Source organism: Sander lucioperca, chromosome 3, assembly GCF_008315115.2.
Source record: "Sander lucioperca isolate FBNREF2018 chromosome 3, SLUC_FBN_1.2, whole genome shotgun sequence".
Taxonomy (NCBI): Eukaryota; Metazoa; Chordata; class Actinopteri; order Perciformes; family Percidae; genus Sander; species Sander lucioperca.
The window spans coordinates 37,196,645-37,216,082 of NC_050175.1; the positions used below are offsets into that span (position 1 = coordinate 37,196,645).

Below are 19,438 nucleotides of genomic sequence, written 5' to 3' on the forward strand. Positions count from 1 at the left end.
TGAACTACTACAACTACTATTTCTAGTCATAGTACCATTATCTTTATTGTGACTATTATTGCCACTGTTCATCACACCCCCAACCGGCACCATCAGACACCGCCTACCAAGAGCCTGGGTCTGCTGAGGTTTCTTCCTAAAAGGAGTTTTTCCTCACCAATGTCGCACTAAATGCTTTCTCTTGGGGGAATTACTGGAATTGTTGGGTCCTTGTAAACTATAGAGTGTGGTCTAGACCTACTCTATCTGTAAAGTGTCTCGAGTTAACTCTTGTTATGATTTAATACTATAAATAAAATGTAATTGAATTGAATTGAATTATAACTACAATATTCCAGACCATTCAACAGAATAGTATCAAAATAGACAATCAACCATGTATCAAATAAACATAATGTATAAATGACAACACCATAAGCCCATCATGAACGTCTCTCCCCAGCACAAAGCTTAAGAAAGATCAGGTACTTGACCCAGGTTCTTATGTGCTCAGTGGTGTAGTCTAATGTATTTTAGCGGGTATACTGTACTATATAAATATATGGACCAGCGTGGACATATCAAAGTGGGGCGTCTGGGTGTCATCCAACAGGGAAATTTTAAGTGTCAAAGACTTCATTTCCTGCATTCTGATGCACTTTTATGCACCAATTTACGGTGGAAATCCCTTTATTTAGCCTATGCGAAGAAAAACAGAAAATATAATGCTGTTACATGTCATTGCGCATTTTTAAGCTTTGTTAATGGGTATACTGCGTATACCTGCGTATCACATAGACTACACCACTGTATGTGCTTATCCATCCCGCTAAGGATTGACCCATCTCCCTGAACAAATAATCTTTGGCCGAATGGAACCGGGGTCCCTGTAATCTAATATAGGTCATCATGTATCCCCCATCCAAAATTCCTGGACCTTATCAGAGGACCATAGGACATGAAGTAATTGAATGAGACCACTTTTTGAAAGTCTCGGTCTCGTCTCGTACGCAACAGCATTTTTGTCTCAGTCTTGGATAAAGAGGACTCAGGATTTTATTTCAAGGTAAAGACCACAGCAGCAGGGATATCACTAAACTGCCTGTGCATTGTCTGAGTTATGTTAACATCATTACTGTGATCAGATGTAAAACTTCCTGCTTCAAATGCAACCAATAACTCAACTCATTTATAAGTGAATACACCCATGCTAAAGTTGACTAAAAAGAGGAATAAAAAATCATCTTTTGGAAATTGATCTTAATGCCTTAATTAAAGAAAATGAGGAAAAATCCAATCTTTAAGGACACCAATTTTCTTTGTGAATGAATAATGTATCGTAAATTAATAAATGTTTTTCCTTAAAATACAGGGGGCATAAGTCAGTACACCCCTATGTTAAATTCCCATAGAGGCAGGCAGATTATTATTTTTAAAGGCCAGTTATTTCATGGATCCAGGATACTATGCATCCTGATAAAGTTCCCTTGGCCTTTGGAATTAAAATACCCCCACATCATCACATACCCTTCACCATACCTAGAGATTGGCATGGGGTACTTTCCATAAAATCATCTCTCAATGCAAATCAAACCAGCTATTAGGCTAACTGAAATGAAAACTGCTGCCCTGGTTAAAAAAACAATGCAACTGATCTCAGCTGGTATTCTGTCTATAATGGAGTGAAATGGAAATTTCTATGAGACCCCAAACTTTTGACTGGTAATATAGATATAGATAACCTATGTGGGCCCAGTGATTACTGTGTTTCTTGAGTATTTTGGACTCTAAATTACACGGAGAAGAACAGTCACATCTATTAAACCCAAACAAATCTCTGACAAACTAACTCTCAAACCCAGAGACCACCTGAAGAGATAATACCTGCCACACATTATTTGCAGTGTACAGATGAATATTAAAACCCTGACTGGGCAGACTTCCAGCTCAGCTCACACCTTCATCACTAACAGAGGTCAGGGTTTGTTGAGAGGGGGGGTATTTAGGTGGTTTCCATGGAAGCTGCTTCCTCACACATGCAGGAGGGGATGCGCCCACACGTTGTAAAGCTCTCTGTAGAGAAAGGCGAATGTCTACGCCCACCAGGTTCAAGCTTCTGTAGCAGTTTCCTGGGCAGCGCTCCAGGCTCCAGAAGTTTCCTCAGCAGTTATCTGTGATGTTGGAACGATCATTTTCACTGTGTTCACCTGACATGGACACGGGTCGCTGCAGATGTGAAGCTAATTCCCAAAGATGTCCCAAAAAACGATCGACTGTACGAGCTATGATTAGTGTTTTTCTGTCTATTTTAAAGTCGAGGAGACAACATTTTTTTAAATATATTCAATATAGTCCCCATGTGAGGCGACCTCTAGCTCACCCGGGGGTAGTGTGCGCCCCATGTAGGCTGATCCTTGCAGCGGCCGCGGGTTCGAATCCGACCTGCAGCCCTTTGCTGCATGTTGCCCCCCCCCCCTCTTTCTCCCCTTTCCTGTCTTCAAATAAAGGCCACAAAATAATCTTTAAAAGACTATGAATATATTCGTCATGTCTGGGAATTTTCTTTTCTTGTGAGCATGTGAAACCAAATCTAAGACTAGCAAAATCATGCTAACGAAGAACTGCCAACATTATGTGCAAGGTCCAAAGTTAGCACCATTTACCTTCTTTATTTTTGGCTGGTTAAATTTGAACATTCACCAATTGGGCTGGTGGACAAAAACGTTAATTTTGAGCCCTGGTTATGTGGCTAAAGTTGATAATTCACATTCACGGCATGACATCGGTTAACAATTACCTTATCATCTTTAAGTTTGTTGATGACACTATCAGGTACATTTCGTTGCGTTTTCCGGTAGATGAATAGCTCCTCGGCAGCCATTTAGACTGCTACTCAGATTGGATTCTTGTGTGCATGAGATACTTTTGCATGCTCATGTGAAGAAGAAAATTACCCATGTCCCTTTAGGCTCCTATTATAGTCTATATCGACGACGTTCCACTTCTGGGATTGTTTAGATGCCGCCAGAAAATCCGCCAGATGTCCCTCTTTTCGGCCGGATGTCCGTTACCTTCCTCTTCTCTTGTGTTGTTGTTCTAACCTCCGGTGGATTTCTGAGGACTATGGTTAACTGCTCCTCAGATCTCTGCAGGGTAAATCCAGACAGCTAGCTAGACTATCTGTCCAATCTGAGTTTTCTCTCTCACGACTAAAACTACTTTTGAACGTACACACGTTCCACCAAAACAAGTTCCTTCCCGAGGCTATTTTGCAGCAGCACCGTGGCTCCGTCCGGCGCTTAGCGCCGCCCAAGACAATTGCGATTGGTTTAAAGAAATGCCAATAAACCAGAGCACGTTTTTCTCCCATCCCAGAATGCTGTGTGGACTAACCAGACCCTCCTCCGCAGCTCTGTAGAGGAAGGTCTTGACTTGGACTCAAACTTTTTTGGACTTGGTCTCGACTTGGACATGAATCTCTTTGGACTCTGTCTTGACTAGTCCTGGTCTTGGACTCGACAAAGGTGGACTTGACTACAGCCCTGGTAGGAGGTGACTGTTTTTGGTGATGGTCTTGTACCGATACGTTGCCAAATATTAAACTTTATATATTTTTGCAAGTTAGACAGTGTGCAGGATTTTTTTTTCGCAACTAGTTGTCACCTATAAAATGCTAAACTTACAGAAAACACAGTGCAGGACTGGAGTTATGGTTTCTATCAGGGGAACATCATGCAAACTGCACAAAACACAAACAGTTGCAACATTATTACAATTGATTACCTCGATGACCTCAAGTATGATTCAATTTCAATATTAATCACAATAAAAAAAAATAAAGAAAGGAAGAAAGAAAAATGTAAAGGTTGCTCCAAATTCGAAAATAAAGTGATTAGCTTCATTCTTATTTTTAAAGTTATAGTGCGTAGTTTCTGTCGCCCCCATGAGGAATTATAAGTAATGACAACAAAACTGGTGGCGGGTCCACATTTAACCCTCCTGTTGTCCTCGGGTCAAATTTTACCCATTTTCAAAAAGTTTCTATACCAGAAATTTGGGTTTCTGTCAACCAAATTATCAAAAAAATAAAGTGGATGGTTTCATGCAACGCTCTTCACAAATAAAATAAATGATCAGTTCCGTACTTTCATTGAATTTGGGTGTTTTATTACATTTTATAGCATTTGGGAAAAAAATTATAAAAGACCGTTGTAAAAAGTGACAAAAATGTCGGAAAAAGCTTCAAAAGCGTGGGGAAAAAACAAAGAAAACGTCAAATAAAGTGCAGAAAAAAAGTTGTCAAAAACATCGCAAAAAGTGACAAAAATGTCGTAAAAGCTTCAGAAATGTCGGGAAAAATAACAAAAAACTTGGAACAAAACTGACAAACGTTAAAAAAGGGTGACCAAAATGTTGAATTAAAAAAAAAATAATAATTGACCCAGAAAAACTAAAAGTTGCGTGGTCGTCAGTTAAGACAACACAAGGGTTAAAAACATAGGCTACATTAAACATTACCGTCAACACATTTAAAACATACGTTAAACATTACAGTCAACATTACTCAACACGTTTAAAACATAGGCTACATTAGAAAATCTAAAGATTCCCAATTGCAGGACATTCTACAAATATGATGCTCCAAGATGTATTTTTATTTCCTTGTTTTTGTATTTCCTTTTTAAACACTAGGCTACTTGTGCTTTACTTGACTATATGACAGTAGAAAAAAAATGGTGTGGGTGTTCACTTATAAAATAAACAAACAATTAAACTCATTAAGTGAATGCCAAAGGATAAATCAATGATGTGGAACAATTAACAATGTCCATCCGGCTGGAAGATCGTCTGGTTCTGTAGCCTGTAGAGGAAGAACGGAGGAACAGCCTATTTACACCATACACCAAGAGATGAGTGAAGAGGAGGGACATCTAAATAATAAGGCCTAGTGCAGTGAAGGGAAGAAGTCTTAAGGTGATGTGGTTCGAAGTTCACTTGTTCTAGCTTGTTCTGTTGAGGTTCTGCCGGGTTCTGCATGGAGCGGGGCAGGCAGAACCTCACTGTTGTTTGCCCACAACCGTTGGATTCTTTAAGAAGCGCAAAGAGGTTTGTTTATGCAGCACTACTTTTGTGTACATCCGACAACTATTGGCACAGACTAAGATAACGATTTTCGACATCTTTTATTTATAGAAAGCCGTGAAAACTCGACAACAACGTTCACTCTTAAAGTTTCAGACTGTATCATCAAGTGCTGTTTCTCATTTTGGTCCCGACGGACGACAACGGTTGCGTATTTGTTGGACCTATTTTCATCTGCGATGGCTGTGCTGCGCCTTTCTCTCGGTAGATGCTAGATTGCACCCGATGCACGTGTGGACGTCAACCCGGGCATACTGCGCAGGCGTCAACACCATTCAACTGACGTTCCTGCAGTGTTTATATGTTACATACATTCTTGGTTTCCGGTGTTGTTAATAATCCCCCCCAAATTTCGGATCACATTACTGTTGTAACATGTTCGATTGTGTAGCATTTGGTTTAGAAGCTTTATTGGGATTGTTCACGGACGCCTGCGCAGTATGCTCGCGTTGACGTCGACACGTGTATCGGGTGCGATCTAGCATCTACCCTTTCTCTCCCTCTCTCCGCCATCTTGAATTTTAATGTTAATTTCTTAAAAAAAAAAAAAAAAAAAAAAATGTGTTTCCTGTGATATTTTCGTTTAGGGTGCCGTGTGCCAATTTTGGATTAGTTTGAAGGAGTTTTATTTCGTGATTGTTTTTACAAAATCACCTTTGTGAGTATGCTGTGTTTGTTCTGCTTCCGCTGTCGACTCGAGACATTTAACCAACGCGTGAAAAATGCTTTCAGCTCTTTAACTGCTCTCTATCATGATAAATAATGCCCGCACCGAGCCTCTGGTGATTCTGCTTCCTCTGATGACCACCGTTGATCGTGTCTACAAGGGTATCGGCACACAAACTAACTTTTAATTCGCTTACAAATGGTAGATTTAGCCTGTTAAGCTAACTAGCTAATGGCTTCCACATCAAACAAGCCAAGCTAAGGCAGTGTGTGTGTGTTAGCCAGCTGCCTGCTGTGGTCCAGTGGGTTGCAGGTACCGTAACGTTACTGGGCATCAAACTACCGGCTATTATCGTCGAATATCTGAAGCACATTACATCGTTAGTGGGATAAAATGTAACTGTGTTGTGTTATTATCGACTGTGTTGTTGACTGCTAGCTGAGGGAAGCTAAGTTAGCCCCTACGTTACTGAAGTTAAGTTTGATGCTAGCTAACGCAAACTAAGAAGTAACGTTGATGTTGGATTATTTAACGTGTATTCTTTAAACCAGGCGTTTGGTTAACGTTGGTCTTTTGGGTTGTATTAACGTTAGTTGGATGTTAGCATGCTTAATGGGACGTTTCTAAGCCGATTGAGATGTGGAGTGAATGTATTGTGGTGTTATATCGTTAACTTTAACTATCACCACCCGTGTAACGTTACTTGTGTTGTAGTATGGGTCAACTGCTGATGTTTTAAGGTGCTTAAAACCGGCAATTACTGCAAGCTAACCACCACCACCACCACCGCGGCCGAGCATCTATCTCCCCGGCGTCGCCTTTTGGTGGCTAGCTCCATGCTAACGGAGGGTCTGTAGCTCCATGCTAACTGAGTGTCTGTGGGTGGGTGGAGACAAGGCTAGCTCTACCTAGCTACTAGCTCGTAGCCAGGTAGAGTGGTTTTTGATCTAGCTAGACCTGGTACAATGTGGTCTTGATGTGGAAAAAAAGATAGCTTTATTGCTTAAGCTAAATGTCTAACACTCTTTCACAACAGTAATCGGTGCAAAAAACGGAGGCTCAGTCGCTCAGCTATGTTAGTTATATCTCCTTTAAGTTAACTTCAGCGTCGTTGGAGAGACGACAGTTGGCAAACAATGCAAGCTATATATTGATAACTCTGATACAATCTCGGCCTCAGCTTCCGGGTTTCCACTGCCTCTCCTGATCCCCGTGGCGTGTTGTGGTTTTATTGTGGCTAACGTTAGCTTCCGAGCTAAAATGCGAAGCTTTTTATGCATCGATTACTAATGAGATGACGCTCCTCGCGACGCAGCTGCGCATTAGGAAACCGCATTACCCTTCTGACATAAGTATACATATTGTATGATGCGTTTACGTGATTCTAAACGTGATCGTGTTTATGTGATTTTTATCTGATCCATACATTAACAAAGCGATACTTTGTGTCTCTGTGATGGCAGCTGAGACGTTACTGTGGCACCTGACAGTAAGCCGGTGCATTACTTGGGGTTAACACTGAGCGGCACTGCAGGCTAATTTTAAACTTGTTTCCTTGACTGCTTTCCTGTGTGGAAGAAATAGCAATACCACACTATATTTTGATGCTAATATTTTGTATATGTGTACTTTTACTTAACCCTTGTGTTGTCTTCCCGTCCACCATGAACTTGTTGTCCTTCGGGGTCAAAATTGGAAATTTAACTTTTTCTGACGTTTCATTCGCTTTTTCCGACGCATTTTTATTCATGGTCAATACACCTAATTTAAATGACATTATACCTAATTTTTGAGTTAAAAAAAAAGCAGAAATTATGAACTATTTGACTGATAGTTAAGATCAGACGATGAGTGAATCACAGACTGGTTTATGTCAGTTTTGTCAGGATGCTGTTTTAAAACTTTTTTTTTTTTTTGCTATAAAATTGAATAAAAACACCCCAAATTCAATGAAAGTAATCATTAATTTTACCTGCCAAGAATGTTGTATGGGTTCCTACAACGTACATGCACGCATCCAAGTTATTTTGGGGCACTTTGGTTGAAAGAAACCCATATTTCTAAAATAGAAAACTTTGTAAACGGGTCAAATTTGACCCCAGGACAACACAAAGGTTAAGTAAGTTTTCGACTTAAGGACTTTTACTTGTAACCGAGTATTTTTACTCTCAATGTACCAAAAGTTAAAGTAGTCATTATGCAGAATGGCCCATTTCAGAGTCTCATATATATATATATATATATATATATATATATATATATATATATATATATATATATTATATTATATTATATTATATTATATTATATTATGGCAGTAGCTCAGTCAGTAGGGAGTTGGGTTGGGAACCGGAGGGTACTTTGTTACTTTGGCATACTTTGGTTGGTCATACCAAAGTATGGTGGTGGACTGGTAGCTGGAGAGGTGCCAGTTCACCTCCTGGGCACTGCTAAGGTGCTCTTGAGCAAGGCCGAACCCAATTGCTCGGGGCGCCTTTCCATGGGCAGCCCCCTCACTATGACATCTCTCCATTCAGGCCTGTGTGTAATAACAGAGTGAAAACATTGTAATTTCCCCTTGCGGGATTAATAAAAATAGAAATTATAAATTAAGTAAAGCTGGCAACACATCCAGCTGCCCATTTCCTTTCCATTTGGTTTTGTATTTCTTCAGTCTGTGTAAACAATTGGAGGTTTTGGCATCTAGTAATGTTTGTTGTTTCTGCTCTGCCTCCAGGTTTCAAACTCTAGACCCCAGTCTTCCCCACTCAAGAGTGTTTCTTCATCTCGGAGACTAAATGCAACTGGACCAGGGGGCTTGTGGGCATGAAGTGGCTGGGCGAATCCAAGAACATGGTATTAAATGGCAGACGACACGGAAACAAGTTGACCAGCGAGCAACATGTGAGCCAGACTCGCTCTCAGCACTCGCAGCGGGCTTCCCTGCGCCACAGCAAGAACAGGAGCCGACGATGTAGCCGCAGTGAGTTTAACACGTTTACGTTAACAAATGTAACCGATTCTACACCAGTCCCGTCCACTAACACCGGTCTGTGTTTGGTGTTTACAGGGTTTAGTGCAGCCAGTCTGGAGGCAGAGAGGCGCTATGTGCCCTCCTCAGGAATGACTGCCAAGGAGTTGTGTGAGAATGACGACCTGACCACGAGCCTCATCCTGGATCCATACCTGGGCTTTCAAACTCACAAAATGAACACTAGGTCAGCGGATTTATCTCAGTGGAGTCGGTGGTCGTGCAGCCTCATCGCTGTCATAGAAAAGCATTCTTATCTTCTTCTTAGATTAAGTTAGGGCTACTTGATTACGGGGAATAATCACAATTATTTTGGTCAATATTGAAATCACGATTATTTAACACGATTACGCATCGACTTTTGGAAAGATGTTGCATTTATTGAACTTAAAAAACAGTAAAACAAGGGTTAGTTTTAGGTTTCCTTGACTGCTTTCCTGTGTGGAAGAAGTAGCAATACCACACCAAGGCGCCCGGATAGCTCAGTTGGTAGAGCTGGCTCCCATATATAGAGGGTTACTCCTCGACGCAGCAGGCCCGGGTTCGACTCCGACCTGCGGCCCTTTGCTGCATGTCATTCCCCCTCTCTCTCCCCTTTCATTTCTTCAGCTGTCCTGTCAATAAAGGCCTAAAACTGCCCAAAAAATAATCTTTAAAAAAAAAAAAACAGTAAAACAAATAAAACACCTTGAACTGTGAAATTTCCTTTAATATTTTTTCCCGTTGAACTTTTTGAATTCCCCTTTCGGAAAACAAGAAAATAAAGAGTGTACTTGCTAAATGTAATGTGGAAAATAATAGTTTTTCTCGACTACATCGTTAGGAGCCTAAATCGAATTTGCGATCAATATTCGATTAATTGCACAGCTCTGCATTAAGGTGTATTTTATTTCAGATTTTTACTTTTGTATCCCCTTTTGTTTTGTGCCTTTTTTAATGTGTCCCTGCAGATTTCGACCAATCAAGGGAAGACAAGAGGAGCTGAAGGAGATCATCGAGCGCTTCAAGAAACACGACAACTTGGAGAAAGCTTTCAGAGCTTTGACGACCGGAGACTGGGCCCGAAATCTTTTTCTCCACAAGACGAAAGCTCAAGAAAAGCTCTTCAAGCAACATGTAAAAAATATTCTGAAAGATCGCCCCTGTTTTTTTTTTTTTTGTTTTTTTTATTATTCCAGCATCACAAACAATCAGATGACTAACTTTATGTCTTGCACAGGTATTTGTGTATCTGCGGATGTTTGCCACAGACAGCGGGTTTGAGATTCTCCCATGTAATCGCTATTCATCAGAGCAAAATGGAGCTAAAATTGTGGCAACAAAGGAATGGTGAGGACATGCTGCCATCTGTTATTTCTGATTAAAACAGCACCACAAGTCAACACGCTATTAGCCCCCACCCACTAAATGCATTTAACTGTTCTAACTTTATCTTTGGCAGGTCCCAACGGGCCGTAACACTGAAAAGCATCTCTTATGCTATCAAACTGAAAACGCAGGTTGCTTTTTCCTCGTCCCGGTGTTTGACACATCTGGGTGATGCTGTTGAACGTGCGTCAGCATGCTGGATGCGATCCTTTTGCGTCCTTTACAACGGTGGAGCAAAGCCGACGCACCGCCCCCGTCTCGTACACGACTCTCTCCGTTGCTGTTGTAGCTGACGGGGAACTCGAAGGCGGGTCTTCCTGCTCCAGCGTTTTCATTTGCGGTTGCCATAGTGTGGCCGACTCGCACTCGCGTCAATCTGCTTGTTGTGCTATCCTCGATACATGTTGCTAACGGCGTACGACTAAAAGTTTCCAGTCAGAACTCGCGTTTGTGAAATTTGGTTCAGCATAACGTGCACCAGTGCCGTGTATTCTGCGCACACCGGGCCGTGACCCACAATACACAAACTGTTAGCTAACTGTCAGCCCTAGCCTGCACGTATATAGTAGGGGTGTGAATCTTTACTGGTGTCACGATTCGATATCCCGATGCGTCACCTATCAATATTATTATATATTGTTACACGTGGTTTTCATCAACAAATTCAAGCAGGCAGATATATATGAACCCCTCTTTTTATTGGATCTGCTCTTAAAGACAGTTCCTGAATGTAGCGGAGTCTGAACACAACAGACAAAAGGCAAAATCAACAAGTAACATCATTAGGCAATAATCCAATTATGGTCTGTCATGTCCAGGTCCGCGTCGCGATGCATCGATGCAGTGATTAATTTCAACACCCCGGGCCGTTCTGGATGCACGGCAGCTGTATGACCACGCGTAAAATTCACTTTGAACCAAGGTAATGCAGCCTACTTTGCGGTGTTCAACAAACTGTTGTCTCGCCCTTGTTTTGCAGGAAAAGAAACGACAAGATCGAACACCTGGTGGGATGCATTGCTGAGCTTTCAGAGAGTGAGGAAAACATGCTGCTCCGGCACGGGGAGAATGACTTCAGCGTCATGTATTCAACGCGCAAGAACTGTGCGCAGCTCTGGCTGGGACCAGCTGCGTTCATCAATCACGGTATTAGTCGTCACAGTCTCTAGTGCTCGGGGGCCATTAGTACTGTAACAACATGGAATGAATGAATCGGGGGAAAATTAAAACATGTCTTATCTCTGCTAGTCCAATATTCTATATAAAAGTACTAATTTAATTGTCTTGATTCTTTTTTCAGATTGTCGACCAAACTGCAAGGTAGGCTCCTTTTTTTTTCTTTTTTTTTTAAGGTCCCCCAAAGTGCTCATTTTATGCGTTTTGGCTTTTTCCCTTTCCTTTTATTGTGTTATACATCTTTTTTGTGCACGTTATATGTTTACAAAGTGAAAAAAAAAAAAAGCCCAAAGTCCACCCCAAAGGGACTTACCATCTCCAACAGAAAACACTGTTCACAAACTGCTCCAAACAGCTCTATTGTAGTCCAGCCTTTACTTCAGAGACAAACGTGGTCACTTTGGAACACACGTTATAATGCTCACCTAGCTGCTAGCATGGTACGCCCTCATACTCTGCTTCTGACTGGCTAGTAGTCCTTACCTAGTTACTGTCAGGGCACGCCCTCATACTCTGCTTCTGACTGGCTAGTAGTCCTTATCTAGCTACTGAGCATGTGCGACTCCCAACAAAGATAGAACAGAAGTGTGATGTCTCACTCTGTAGCTAAAACAGAGAGCTCAACACACAGGGTGAAAAGAGGAGCTGCAGCAATGTGCAGTACAACAAAAATATGGTGTTTATAGAAATTAAACCATGTAAACCTATTCTGATGTAACCTCTAAATACTATTATGAACCTGAAAATGAGCATAATATGAGCACTTTAAGAACCAAAAAAACAAAAATCCTTTGATCAGTTGCTGTGAAATGTGAAACCTCCTGTGAATAAACACGTTTTTGTTTTGTATTTTTTTGTTTAGTTTGTATCGACAGGACGGGACACCGCCTGTGTGAAGGTTTTGAGGGACACTGAACCAGGAGAGGAAATCTCGTGTTACTACGGAGACGGGTTTTTTGGGGAAAACAATGAATTTTGTGAATGCTATACATGTGAACGGTGGGTGTGACAACAAATGCACTTTACAGAATGTCTTGAAGGTGTTGTGTGTGCAGTATAAGTGTATATATGTGCAATTAATTTAGACTACAGGGTCAAAGTTTGGTTAATTAGTAAGAACTTCGTCAAAAAGTGATCAGTGAGTTGCGTTGAGCCCCGGGCTGGGTTGGCCATCAGGCAGACCGGCACTTTTCTGGTTTATTTTTTGTCTTGACCGTCCCATAAAAAAGGTAGATCCGCCCAATGTTTTTTTTTTTTTTATTAAATGACGCTGGGCTGGCCCAATCACGTCTTTTAACCAGGGGCGGAGCCAGATGTTGTAAACATTCTGGGCTCTGCCCAAACCTCGGGGGGGTCCGGGGGCGTGCTCCATTTACGGAGGCTATTTGCGCTATTTTTTAACATATTTGATAATAGAAATCTGTTCATCGTTTGTAAAAAAAAAAAAAACATCCTGTAGAGCCGACATCCTGTTTTATATGTAATTGTTCTCAAACGGTCTGGTCCAGTCAGAGAGACTGAGTGGAAAGGTAACAAAGTTATTTTAAAACCCTAAAAGATTTGGGGCTTTTTAAAAAAAAAATAAAAAATAAAAAAAACATTCGGGGCTGGAGCCCCAGAAGCCGCCTCCTCGCTCGGCCCCTGCTTTTAACATCTCCGCTTTTGCGATCAGTGCCTTAACAGCGCATCTGCAACAAGTGCTAAAAATGTTGACAAAATGCAAGGGAAGCGTGGAGAAATTGCAGACCAAGAAAAGACCTGAGGCCCTTCAAGTAGATGCTGCCAAATATGCAAAACTTCCTGATATGTTTGCTGCAGGACCTTCTCCAGCACCCAAGCCTGATAAAGATGGTGGTGGTGGGCACAGTGAGGAGGATGAGGAGAGGGAGAGTAGAACTTGTGGCAAAGAAAATTTCCCAAAAATCTAGAGGTAGATGTCACCAAATGTGCAAAAATGACTGTCCCACAAGCCCTGGTTGAGCCAATACATGAAAATATGAACTTAATACAGTGTTATTCAAGTAAAGCTAAATTAGTGCAATTCCTTCCACTCAACTTTTCAGTGATGTTTTATCATATATTGATTTATTTTGTTGATGTGCAGACGCGGCACTGGTGCTTTCAAATCCAAAGCTGGCCTGCCAGTGGAAGTGCCGGTGATCAACAGCAAGTACGGGTTGCGGGAGACGGACAAGCGTCTCAACAGGCTGAAGAAGCTGGGGGAAGGAAACAGGAGCTCAGATAGTCACTCTGTAGGCTCCCACACCGACGTTGACTCTCAGGAAATGCCAAAAACACATCAATGTAAGAGTCCCCCAAATATTAGCGTATATATAAAAATATTCCAACACTGTTGGTATATTTACGACGTGGTTTCAGATCCCAAACTCAAAAACTGGGACGGAGAAGAAATCCAACCTGTCAGTGCAGGTAAAGGTAGCGTTACACAAATGTACTGATTAACTGATTATCAGAGCTTGGCTGTTACGTAACGTTACGATTCACGATTTTAAGTTCACGGTACGATTTTCTCAGTTTTGTTTCAACAGAACAAGCAGCACCTTGAAATAAAGAATTTACGTTGAAATGCAGAGGTCTTATAATTCTAAACGGCATTTTCCCGATAAAACAGAGTGGATTATAGCTGAGGTAGGCTGGCTACAGTTATATATTAGATTATATATATATATTTAGTAGGGATGCAGCGATACGCTCAACTCATGATTCGTACGCAGTTTTAAGTTTACAATATGATTTTCTCAGGATTTGTGAAGAACACATTTCAAAGTAGATCTGGAATGATTCGATTAATCAGCAAAAATGCCCAAAAATTTAAGTCGCAGCTTCTCAAATGAGAAAATGTAATCACAAAATAAATACTATTTAGACTGTTGGTTAGGGCCGTAACAATACGATTCACGATTATAAGTTCACGACACGATTTACTCACCATTTGTTTTAACAGAATGAGCTGCAGACAAATGACTGAAAAACAACTGAGTCCTCTTATCAAAAGTGCAACTGAAATTGTATTTTATCTTAAATAACAAATTATATGAAAAATGGTAATTTTGGAAAGAAATCCCACATCAAAATAACTAAATAAATGGAAATCTCTTCAAATGATTAAACTAAGAAGACGTAGTGACGTCTGAAGTCAAACAAGTGAAATCTAAAGTAGATAACGCCCCTCGGACTGTTAAAAACTGCATCAAGATTAATTTTTTATCTCAACCAGTTGTAATCTTTACACATTTATATCCATTTTAACCGATTCACGAATCATCGTTCAATACTTGGAAGTAATGAACAATCAATGTCTTTATTTTAGGGATTCTTGCAATCGTATTTAACTTTTCTATCATTCTCAGTGTAGATATATTGTTTATGTTGAGGGACTAAATCAAAAAATATTATTTGATTTGGTAAATATCACCCGGCCAACAGTGTAGGTGGGTTTCTGAAAATGTTATAAATACGTAATGTGCAACATTTGATCTTTTCCCTGCAGCTGCCAGAAAAAGAACATCGTCATCTGGCCTGAAGTATAAAAACAGGACTCAATCCCGACAGACTTTGTCAAGAGCCCTTACTACCTCATGTTCAAAACAAGGTCGTGTAAACAATAACAGGGTACCAAAGAGACTAAAATCCCAATCCAAGCCTTCACTAAGTAAAGTCCAGTTGCGGAGTCGCAGGAGGGGTGCAGAGCCCAAGGCGTTGGCCAAAGGAGAGACTTGCCAGCTGGGTCTCAGGGACTCTAAGGTGTCGCTTTGTAAAGGTGTCACCGTGAAGAAGGAGAAGGATGGACAGGAGCTGGCGCAGCAGACATTAGGCCAGCGGGGCTGCCTCACCCGTCACGCTGCCAAGGAAAATGGCAATCTACCGCACGTGCAAGGCAGCGAGGGCAGCCAGTGTTCGACGTACAGAACTCGCAGGTCCACAAGGACCCTTGTAAAAGCCCAGGACACGGCAGCTGGCGTTAAGCTGGAGCCCAGTGCTATGGACGGCTTGAGCCCAGTCCCTGGTGGAGTGGTCATTAAAACAGAGCCAGCCGACATGGAGGAGTACCTCCACCACGGAGTAGGGCTGGAGCAGCCGGCTTTGGACCCTGGCTATGCCAGAAGAGGCTCGTGCACCAGGCGAAAACGGCTGGCACGGCTCAGGACCGAGCGGACGATCAAATGCGAGGACTCGTACGGCGAGCCCTTCATGCCGGTGGCTGCTGGCCACGCTGCTAACTTCTCAGACTGTGGCAACGTGCTGCTGAGCTTCTCCGACCGGCACAGGGACTACAACGGGGTTTCCAACGGCAGCAAGTCCCTCCGCAGGGACAAGGGTAAGAGTAGCTGCCGGTCACAGGACAAAAGTAAGAAGAAGCGTCAGATCACGCGATACGATGCTCAGCTGATCCTGGAGAACAGCACGGGCATCCCCAAACTGACGCTCCGCCGGCGGAGGGACAGCAGCAGTAGCAAGACCAATGACGCCAACGACCCCGTTGGCTCCTCCAACCTTTCTGCCTCTACGGTCAACTCGGCCTCTTCCAGCAAAATCAGCATCAAGTTCAGCAAGGACCACGACAAGGACAAAGGCAGCTCATACATCGCCAAACTGAATAACGGCTTCGCCCCCGTGGTCCACAGTAACTCCACCAAGCTGAAGATCCAGCTGAAGAGAGAGGACGACGCGCGGAGAATATCGCAGACAAAGACGGACCAGATGTCCTATAACGGGGACATGGGCCAGAGTCTGGAGGCCCGGCACGGTGGACATCGGACCCAAAAGGTCCTGGCGGAGCCGTCGTCTGAAGAGGACGACGAAGACGGCGACGACGAGGAAGAGGAGGATGACGATGACGACGACGACGATGACTACTTCGACAATGAGTTCGAAGACGATTTCATTCCGCTTCCTCCAGCGAAGCGCCTCCGACTCATCGTGGGTAAAGACTCCATAGACATCGATATCTCCTCCAGGAGGAGAGAGGATCAGTCTCTGAGGCTCAATGCATAAGCTGTGGAGCTCATCACTCCCAACTTTCCCTCTGTAAATAAAGATGACTCGCTAATCAACTGTTGTGTTGATGTAAAAGAAGTACAGTAATTTAAAAACAAACAAAAAAAAAAAAATTGCTGAAAAATGAAAGAATCTGAATGAATGTTTTTAAAAAGGTGCTGTTGACCTAAAACAAATCTCCGTTATTCACTTTTGTTCATCATTAAGTTCCTAATTTAATTGGAGTTCATAATTACGCAAAAGTTTGCTCAGCCAGTCCTGGGCATTTAGGCCGTTTTCACACCTGGAGTTTGTTTGCTCTGGTCCGAATCAGATGATGAGCTTGTAAACTTGGAGCAGTTTTCCCCCTTGGTTCAGTTTCACACTGAGAACAATCAAAGCGAACCCAAATGCATCATTACAAAGCACGCAGGAACGTTCACTCCGCTTATTGGTCAGATGTGTCTGGGGGGGGAGCAAGAAAGTAAATACACGAAGAAGGTCCTGTGTTCTGGCATAGTGCATGTTTCTTTCCACGGTCAAACCAGCTCATTTCATTTAAATATTTTTCCGACATTGTTTTGCGAGGGACGTTGCTACGTCTGTTCACCGAGACTTCGCTCTGCTGTGCCGGCGTCTGTCTCCAACTTCAGCGGCGGCTGGTTTTGACCACGGAAATGCAAGTGATGGCGAGCTTGAACGCAGTCAGTTTCTGTGACAGGAACATTACAAGCTGCTAGCGCACCTTCCGCGTCGCAGAATGCAAAGCTCGCCTGACTACGGTAGCCATGTACCTCAGACTTGTTGCTAGGGGTGCGGTTCGAGGTCAGGTCACGTTCTCCCCACAAACAAACCGCTCCAGAGTTAGGTTGAAAGCGTACCGAGCAGGGTTCAAAATTAGCACCATCCACCAGTCAAATGCTGGTGAAATATGCAATTGGCTGGTAGATTTGCTTAACTCAACAGCCTAAAAAACACAGTGGCAATCTATGGAGTGGCTGGTAGAATTTAAACATTCACTAGCCATTTGGCTTGTGGACGAAAAAGTAAATTTTGAACCCTGGTACCGAGACTAGGGTTGGGTATCGTTTGGATTTTTACGATTCTGTACTTTTAAAACAATTCCGATTCCTAAACCGCTAAAAAAATTTTTTTACTAGCAATCACGTGCAGTGAATGGTTAATATGCTTTTACGTCCGTTTTGGTGAGCCCAGAGGGAAAATATGGCATTTTAAAAGTAGTCTACATTTACGGTAGCTAGCTAACGGTAGACTACAGAGAGAGTGTGATATTTTTACGTTCGTTTCGGAACGACAGAGGGAAAATATTTTAGTCGACACATTAAGTGGAACCGAAATTTGCGTTCTAATCTGGTCCGATTCTCATAGTGGAACCGGTTTCGGTACCCAACCCTAGCCGAGACCCCCCCTCTTCAAGGACTTCAAGGAGGTCTCGGTACGCTCGTTTGGTCGGCTTTTGGTGCGCACCCGAGTGTGATTGCTGCATTCACACCTGCCCAAACGAACCGCACCAAAGGGGGAAAAAAACTAACTCTAGTGGGATTCAACCAAAATAAATGAGGCAGGTGTGAAAGCCCCCTAAATCTGCATACTATGCTGAATGTAAACTGTAGGAATTTGCCAAGTCGCCCTCTTATAGTTTCTGAATAATTTGACCGGATCCTAAGTGAAAAAACGAGATTTTTGTTTTACGTTCAACTCCTCCTTTTGAGTGAATGCACTTGTTATATTCATAATGGACATGGATATTGTAGAAAGTGTACAGTATGGTGACTATCTCCTCTGTCTCATAGGCAGGTTTTAATAGAACTTTTGATTTCTGTCTCATAGTTCGTAATTTTTGTGTGGCGAACCATGCTGAACGTACAGTGTGGCGTGGTTGGTCCAGAGGCATTATACGATCAGTCAGTTAATTTGGATTCAGGTGCCATGTTCTCATTATCCCCGGTAGTTTCCCTGGAAAAAGAAAGAACCACTTGAATATCCGTAATTTATTAACCATCAACATTATTTACTGTGTAAGTTAATGTCTGTAGAGTTCAATCATGTTAAACCTTTAAGCGAATGCGTGCTATCATGTTATTCACCATTAGAGTTGTTGATTCAGACAGTTTTATATATGTTATGTATTTAACATGCACCAAACGTGTATGTGCTGCAGACCACGGGACACAATAATCTCATGTGAAAGAAGAGAAACGTTCGCAGAAACAATATGCATGTTTGAGGAACGTCCGTGTGTGTTTAGTTTGCCTGCAGTTGTCACACATTCAGGACATGAACGATCTCATGGAGTTGCACAATGTTTTTCGACTCCACAGCACTGTAAATAAAATAAGCTGCCGAGGTCCAAGAAATAAAAGCACACAAGGTTTTATAATCCGAGTTCAGTTAAGAATAAATGGACCAGTTGTTTGTCTTTGGAGCTACTGTATATAATGGTAACATGGCACACAAACATTTAAAACCAAATCCATACATAAAGGCTACCTATATGCTTTTTAGATCTGTAATTCTGAAAAGTAATGTACAGAAAGGCTGGCTCATGTCCCTCAGCTGAACATTTATTTTAAGTCCAGTCTCACTTTTTATTTACCTAATCAGATGTTTGAAAGTTAACCATCAACACTAGAGTTTTGTGGAGGGAAAATGACATGGTCTGAAATGTCCTTAACTAGTGTAGAATCATGTATTCTTTTCTCTATGGTGCTACTTTTATTTCCTTACCATCTTGTTTGAGTTTCTGTCCTGTGTAACTCTTTATTGGTAGATGGCAGCATTAACTTCAACAGGCCCAAAATTCTGTAGAAATACACATTTTTACATCGGTAATACACATTTTATGAGTTGTGTCTGTAGCCTAATTAAATGGTGTTTTTTAAAGTAATAATCTCGAAGATTTTCATTTAAATGAAATGTCTGGTAATTCACTGTCTATCGTCGGAAGAGGTAACACAATGATGATGATGGAGCCCACTGATGAAGGCCCTCTTATTTTCAGTATTGTGAACTGGGTGTCTGTGGCAACGTTCCCGGAAAGAATCACAACAAGCAGA

The 19,438-nt window shown here is 42.0% G+C and overlaps 1 protein-coding gene across 4 annotated transcripts; it reads left to right on the forward strand.

Moving 5' to 3' along the window:
- Positions 1-4,835: 4,835 nt before the first annotated feature.
- kmt5b (lysine methyltransferase 5B) lies at positions 4,836-17,401 on the forward strand. Of its 4 annotated transcripts, none has more exons than XM_035999685.1 (10): positions 4,836-5,085; positions 8,526-8,771; positions 8,859-9,006; positions 9,770-9,935; positions 10,039-10,148; positions 11,167-11,333; positions 11,488-11,507; positions 12,226-12,362; positions 13,468-13,667; positions 14,872-17,401. In XM_035999685.1, exons 2-10 carry the CDS (start codon positions 8,615-8,617, stop codon positions 16,377-16,379), a joined length of 2,613 nt encoding a protein of 870 aa, XP_035855578.1. In that variant the 5' UTR covers positions 4,836-5,085; positions 8,526-8,614; the 3' UTR covers positions 16,380-17,401. The 4 variants fall into 4 exon arrangements, with proteins under 4 accessions (XP_035855578.1, XP_035855577.1, XP_035855581.1 ...); XM_035999684.1 differs by lacking the exon at positions 4,836-5,085 and adding an exon at positions 5,598-5,779; XM_035999688.1 differs by lacking the exon at positions 4,836-5,085 and adding an exon at positions 5,598-5,779 and having other exon boundaries at positions 14,875-17,401.
- The last annotated feature ends 2,037 nt before the right edge of the window (positions 17,402-19,438 follow it).